This window comes from Populus euphratica, unplaced genomic scaffold, assembly GCF_000495115.2.
Source record: "Populus euphratica unplaced genomic scaffold, PopEup_1.0 scaffold218.1, whole genome shotgun sequence".
NCBI classification, from domain to species: domain Eukaryota; kingdom Viridiplantae; phylum Streptophyta; class Magnoliopsida; order Malpighiales; family Salicaceae; genus Populus; species Populus euphratica.
Window position 1 is genome coordinate 52,791 of NW_011500100.1, and position 6,483 is coordinate 59,273.

The 6,483-nt window shown below is 35.7% G+C and overlaps 1 protein-coding gene across 1 annotated transcript; it reads left to right on the forward strand.

The window, feature by feature from the left end:
* The first annotated feature begins 717 nt into the window (after nucleotides 1-717).
* LOC105109437 (G-type lectin S-receptor-like serine/threonine-protein kinase SD1-1) lies at nucleotides 718-4,792 on the forward strand. Its single transcript, XM_011004158.1, has 7 exons — nucleotides 718-2,123; nucleotides 2,725-2,889; nucleotides 3,046-3,200; nucleotides 3,306-3,516; nucleotides 3,618-3,855; nucleotides 3,982-4,132; nucleotides 4,215-4,792. Exons 1-7 carry the CDS (start codon nucleotides 848-850, stop codon nucleotides 4,518-4,520), a joined length of 2,502 nt encoding a protein of 833 aa, XP_011002460.1. The 5' UTR covers nucleotides 718-847; the 3' UTR covers nucleotides 4,521-4,792.
* The last annotated feature ends 1,691 nt before the right edge of the window (nucleotides 4,793-6,483 follow it).

Consider the following 6,483-nt stretch of genomic DNA (forward strand, 5'->3'; position numbering starts at 1 on the left):
GCTTTGTCAAGGATTCAGTGCGTGCTGTGGATGGCTGGGGCGGCTACTTGCCAATCAACACCTTGCAAGTGGATTGGTTGATACCTTGCAAAACCCGTTCTGTCCGAAGAAGAAGACAAATAAAAATAAAATCTGCTATTCAGGATAACTGCGACTCTTTATTTTTTTTTATGAGGATTTGGACTATTTTAATTAATTTAATTTTATAAATTTTTAATAAATTAATAATTATATAAATCTTTAATAACTTAAAAAACTCAAACTTGTAATAATTTAAAAAATAAATTCAACATCGATCATTAAATTACTTTAAAGATTATGTTATTTAATTTCTACCAATTAGTGCTGCATTCTTTACTTCCATCTGTTGTTTTTAAGGTTCTATTTAGTTTTTCATGAATTGAAAAATTATCTTGTGTTCCAAAAAAACATGAGAAAATATGTTTATAAAATCCCATTCATTGATGGATTATTAAACAATCATAAGTTAATTCTTTTTCTTTTGTTATGGTAATAATCTTATTTTTTGAAAGAAATTCTAAAAATCGACGGCACAAATCTCGCAATCTTTTCTATACCTGTTCGTGAACTTGATATGAAAAATTATTGAGGAAAAGCATTCTCAGTTTCTCACATTTGTCGTATTCATCCAAATATTTAAATAATAATAATAAAAAAATCATTGCTTAAAGCACTTGATTACCTAATTCTTTATAATTGTGCTCTTGGATTGGAGTCAAACTGTAAACACGATGAAGGAGGTCATGAGAACTGACCCCGTCCTCACCACTCATTTAATGCCATCGCCTGGTTTTCAAACTGAAATAAATTTTGGTTGATAACAGAGATGAAAGGCCTGATTGCCCTTCACATTCTTCTTTTCTTCTCCTGTTTCACTTCTTCCCTCACAACTTCCTTGGCAGCAGATACCATAGCTGCAAACCAGAACATCACTGATGGGAAGACCGTTGTATCAAGTGGTGGAAACTACGAAATGGGGTTTTTCAGCCCTGGAAATTCCACCAAAAGATACTTTGGAATATGGTACAACAAGATATCTAAGGGAAGAGTTGTTTGGGTTGCCAACAGAGAAACACCAATCGCTGATAAATCTGGAGTTTTCAAGGTCGATGAAAGGGGAATTCTCATGCTTTACAATCAGAACAACAGTGTCATTTGGTCTTCCAACTCATCAAGGCAAGCGCAAAACCCGGTTGCGCAGCTTCTGGAAACAGGAAATCTTGTTGTCAGAAACGTAGATGATAATAGCCAGGAAAATATCTTCTGGCAAAGTTTCCATCATCCTGGCAATACGTTTCTACCAGGAATGAAAGTTGGGCGTATAGCTCCAGGCTTGGACGTGATCATATCATCGTGGAAGAGCGCCGATGATCCTTCTCCAGGCGACTATGTTTTTGAGGTTGACCCCAAGCGTTTAGAGTTGGTTGTCAATCATAATTCAGATTTGAAGTCTCGTTCAGGGCCGTGGAATGGCATCGGGTTTAGCGGTCTGCCTTATTTGAAACCAGATCCCATTTATAACTATACCTTTGTGTTCAATGACGAGATAGCATACTTCACTTATGATCTGTTTAACATTTCTGTTATTACAACGTTGGTTTTGTATGAAGATGGTGTCATGAATCGGCTTACTTGGATAGATCGAACTAATAATTGGATTGTGTACGCCAGCGCACCGGCAGACAACTGCGATAATTATAATTTATGCGGTGCTTATGGAAGGTGCAACATCGGCACTTCTCCTGCCTGCAGTTGTTTGAACAGATTCGTGCCGAAAAACCAAGCACAATGGCAAAAGGCAGACTGGTCTGGTGGATGCATTCGAAGGACGCCATTGGATTGCAAGATTGGAGATGGATTCATCAAGTATTCCAACGTTAAACTGCCTCAAGGGAATAATTGGATGGTTAATATTAGCATGACCACGGAGGAATGCAGGGCAGAATGCTTGAAGAATTGTTCTTGCATGGCTTATGCCAATTCAGATTTAAGAGGGAAAGGAAGTGGATGCTTTCTCTGGTTTGATCAAGACCTGATTGATATCAGGCAGTATACAGATGATGGGCAGGATCTTTACATTAGGATGGCCGCTTCTGAAGCAGGTAATTAAAAACTTGCTGCGTTTCATAATTATTTTGAAGCAAAAATCTAGAAATAGCAGTTTATTATCATGTTCATGATTTCTGGTTTTTTTTTTTTAATAAGTAGCTGCCTAACATGTGAAATGTTGGAGGAAGTCTTTGAATCCAGTAGAATATCACCATGTCCTTTTCAAGACAGCTGAAAAAGAAACATCTACTTTTAACTTTGTCAAACTAGAGATTTAGTTCAAGATATTGTGGCTGAACTGTCTATCTAAATTCACACCTCTCCAGTTTGCTTTCCTCCGCACATGTCTAGTTAAGTGGTAGCTGACATAGCATTGCAATATTGTCAATAGAAAATCTTAGAACGCAATGAGTTTTCTGGTCAAACTGGTCCCTGAAGTTACTAAAGTCATGTTAATCTGGTCATATTGCCGAGATCGACTTGCTAACACACAATCCTGAAAGTAAGAGTTTATCACCCAAATGCGCAATCAACTATGTTAAAATGTAATCTCGAAAAGGAAATTAAAAATTCGCTGTAGGTCACTGTCTCTTCATTCATATGGAGACATTTCTCGAAATTGATTACGGACTCATGATGGCAATTTTCTTGTAGCTGCTGCAAATCAAGATCAAGGGCGCTCCGAAGGAAATAACAAAGCTGGTGTTATAGTGGGCTCAATATTGGCATCACTGTTCGTCATATGCATGGGCATATGCTTGTTCATACGGAAGAAAATGAAGCAGCGAAAGAGAGATGCTACCAGTCATGGGAGGTCAAGTAAGCAACGCTACCTTCAAATATCAGTTCATATTTGATCCTCTTTAGTATTTTTGTCGTTATGAATGCGATGAATGAGGTTATAAATTGTAGGATTAGTGAGAAGATTACAACTTTTTTTTTTTTGGGTTTATACCCCTCTTTACCATTTCACAGGGATGGAACAGATTCCAGAAAATAGCTTCTCCATATCTCACCAGGAGGAAGATCTTGATCTACCACACTATGACTTCACTACATTAGCTAAAGCTACCAATGACTTCTCATTCACCAATTTTCTCGGGGAGGGTGGGTTTGGACCTGTCTATAAGGTAACGCATTCAGCTTTACTTGAAATTTGAGGTCCGCATGCATCTAAATGACATATTAGCATCGAAAAATCATTGTAATATCCAACTCTATTGCATATTTTACAGGGAGCGTTTAACGATGGACAAGAAATAGCTGTGAAGAGGCTTTCCAAGGAATCCAGACAAGGGCTTGATGAGTTCATGAATGAAGTTAAATGCATTGCGCAACTTCAGCACCGAAACCTTGTAAAGCTTCTAGGATATTGCATTCAACGAGATGAAAAGATTTTGATCTATGAATACATGCCCAAGAAAAGCTTAGACTTCTACATAAATGGTATCAACCTACCAAATTGATATGTTTGTTTATAGCATGAAGTCCCAAGTGAATTGATTGAGTGTCAACATGGATTAACAGTCATAAATGTATTATGACAGATCAAAAGCAAAGCAAATTACTGGACTGGCCTAGGAGGTTACATATCATCAATGGCATTTCGAGAGGACTACTTTATCTTCATCAAGACTCAAGATTAAGAATTATTCATAGAGACCTTAAACCTAGCAACATCTTACTAGATGACGAGATGAATCCAAAAATCTCAGACTTTGGCATGGCTAGAAGTTTCGGAGGGAATGAAACAGGAGCAAACACAAAAAGAGTAGTTGGAACATAGTAAGAAACTAATGTTCTTTTCTTTTTCACCTATTTATTTCAAGATGAAAAAACAATGCTTACAAGTTACAAGCACCTTCATATGTTGCTTGAAATTCATTTACTGATTTTGTTGATCTTTTGCAGTGGATATATGTCACCGGAGTATGCAATTGATGGTCTATTCTCGATAAAATCCGACGTATTTAGCTTTGGTGTCTTGGTGTTAGAGATTGTAAGTGGGAAGAGAAATAGAGGGTTTAATCATCCAGGACATCAACTCAACCTTCTTGGTCATGTAAGGGCTCTGTGATCTTTTTTCCTTTTAGTTATGTTGAAGCAAGTGCATGTAGTAACAAAATGTATCTTGAGATTTTCAGGCATGGAAACTGTTCAAAGAGGGAAGACCCTTGGAGCTGATAGATAATTTAATAGTGGAAACCTGCGATCTAACTGAAGTGATGAGGTCAATCCATGTGGGTCTGTTATGTGTGCAACACTCCCCAGAAGATAGGCCAAGCATGTCAACAGTGGTTCTAATGTTAAGCGGTGAAGGGACATTGCCTCAACCGAAAGAGCCTGGTTTTTTCACTGAAAGAAAGTTGATTGATACAAGTTCTTCCTCAAGCAAGCCAGAATCGTGTTCTGTCAATGAAGTTACTATCACATTGATTGATGCTAGGTAAAATTAACGAAATGAATTTTTCAAGAGTGAAATCAGGATCATGGTTGGCAGGCAAATGTATTCATTCATCACCTTTCCCAGGCTGAAGTTTTTGAGGAGTTACAAGAGAAAGAAACGATAAATTACATATGATTTGATGTAGAAATTTTTTATTTTTTTTTAGGCAATTGTTATCAAAAAGTATTTAGTGGCGCGTATATGTATGGCCAAAAAAAGACACACACATACTATCCATATATGATTTTATGTTTATGATCATTTGGTGGGAATTTTTCGTAATCCATTGAGAGTTACTAATATTGCTCGGTGAGATGATTTATGTGTTGTTTTAAGGTCATGATCTTCTTAGATTGGATACTTGATACTGATCGAGAGCTCCCAACAGTTGAGATATTATAGGTTGCCCGCAAGTTCTCGGCTGTAGTGTTGGAAAGTCCATATACTCGATTTATATCGTGTCCATTTGATGATCCTATCTTCATCCACAAATCAAGATCGAAATCCAAATTAGTCGAAGGATTGTCCCCGTATCTGTTTTTTTAACTAGTTATTATATATCTCTTGAAAATTAAAACAGAAATCATCATATTCAATTTAGGAAAATAATAGCTTATGAAATAAAATGGTTGAACGAACATACCATAAAGTGTTGAGTGTGGTTGTCGACGAACTGTTACATCCCCTTTTGGCAGTCTTTACTAGGCACGTGCGTCTCTACAAACAACTTTATTGGGTTCGCCTCACGTCTAAGAAACATAGCCTGTAAGAAAAAAAATATTGCAAGTTAAATACATTTATAAATAACAAAAAATTAATTAATGATAGATTTTATTAAAATTAATCTTATCATTCGCTTTGCATGTGCAATGAACAAAATGGAGTCGTTGATGTGCATGGTCACTGAATAGTGAATTTATCAGTTTTGGTTGTCGGCACCGAACTGTGAATGTCGTGTGAACAGCTTAGATGTCATCTGTTGGATATATTGCGCTCATATATCCTTCGAGATGTATGGCGGCCTGAAATCCCTCCAAACTATCATGTCATTCCAACCTTCTAGATTGTTATCTGTGGCGTATTTTTTGGCTTTTTTTTTTTACGCTTTATACCAAAAGTCAAGCAACCTACTTCCATCAATGAATTTCATATGAGTTAGTGACAAATTACATTTTAAAATATAATTTTTTTTAAAAAAAATATCATAACGTTTTCAATATTACTTAGCTATCGCATGATTCTTTAACATCTTCCTCGCAACATTGTTATGAGTGTCATCCTATTTGAATTTTTTTTTATGTGTAAATAATTTATTAAAAATAAATCAATAATTACAATATAACATAATAAATTAATAAAATTTGAAGTTAACACTAACCTCAAATTTTCAAAAACATGAATCGATATAAGGCCTTCAATCTAGATATCTGGAAACTTGACTCCATTGAAATAATAGAATCTCCATCAAATATTTAAACGTCGATTTTATTACTCGAGTGACCTCAATGTTTGTGAACCTGAAAATAAATAAAATTAATGAAATATTAATTAGTTATTCACAAATTACATTATAAGTGAAAAAAAAATTAAAACCAAAACAAACTTACACTAAAAGGTCTTTCTTCCAGTATGTCTCGTACTTACAGGTGAATTGACCTTGTTGTGAAGGCACATTGCCTCTGGGCTGTGAAACCGTGTTGAAAAAGATAGTGTCATGAGTCGCAGTAAGTGCCTCTTATTTATCAGCACTTAAGGACACATCATTTTCGCTGCTAGAAAAACTAACTGCGATTATATGCTCACAACATGTTGTTGATTTCATTATACGAATATACACAAATTTGATGAATAATTATGTAATTAAATTCGATTATTTAAAAAAAATCGGCATCATCTCCCCTATACTAAAGACTACCCAAATTTTTCACACCTGCAACTATTGACAATATATATACCACAAACCAGTT

What these genes read in the sequence shown, in the direction of transcription:
- LOC105109437 (XM_011004158.1), top strand. Translation starts at nt 848, where the DNA reads ATGAAAGGCCTGATTGCCCTTCACATTCTTCTTTTCTTCTCCTGTTTC. An exon ending in GATGGCCGCTTCTGAAGCAG is followed by an intron (nt 2,124 to 2,724) that starts GTAATTAAAAAC and finishes ATTTTCTTGTAG; the next exon opens with CTGCTGCAAATCAAGATCAA. An exon ending in TACCAGTCATGGGAGGTCAA is followed by an intron (nt 2,890 to 3,045) that starts GTAAGCAACGCT and finishes ACCATTTCACAG; the next exon opens with GGATGGAACAGATTCCAGAA.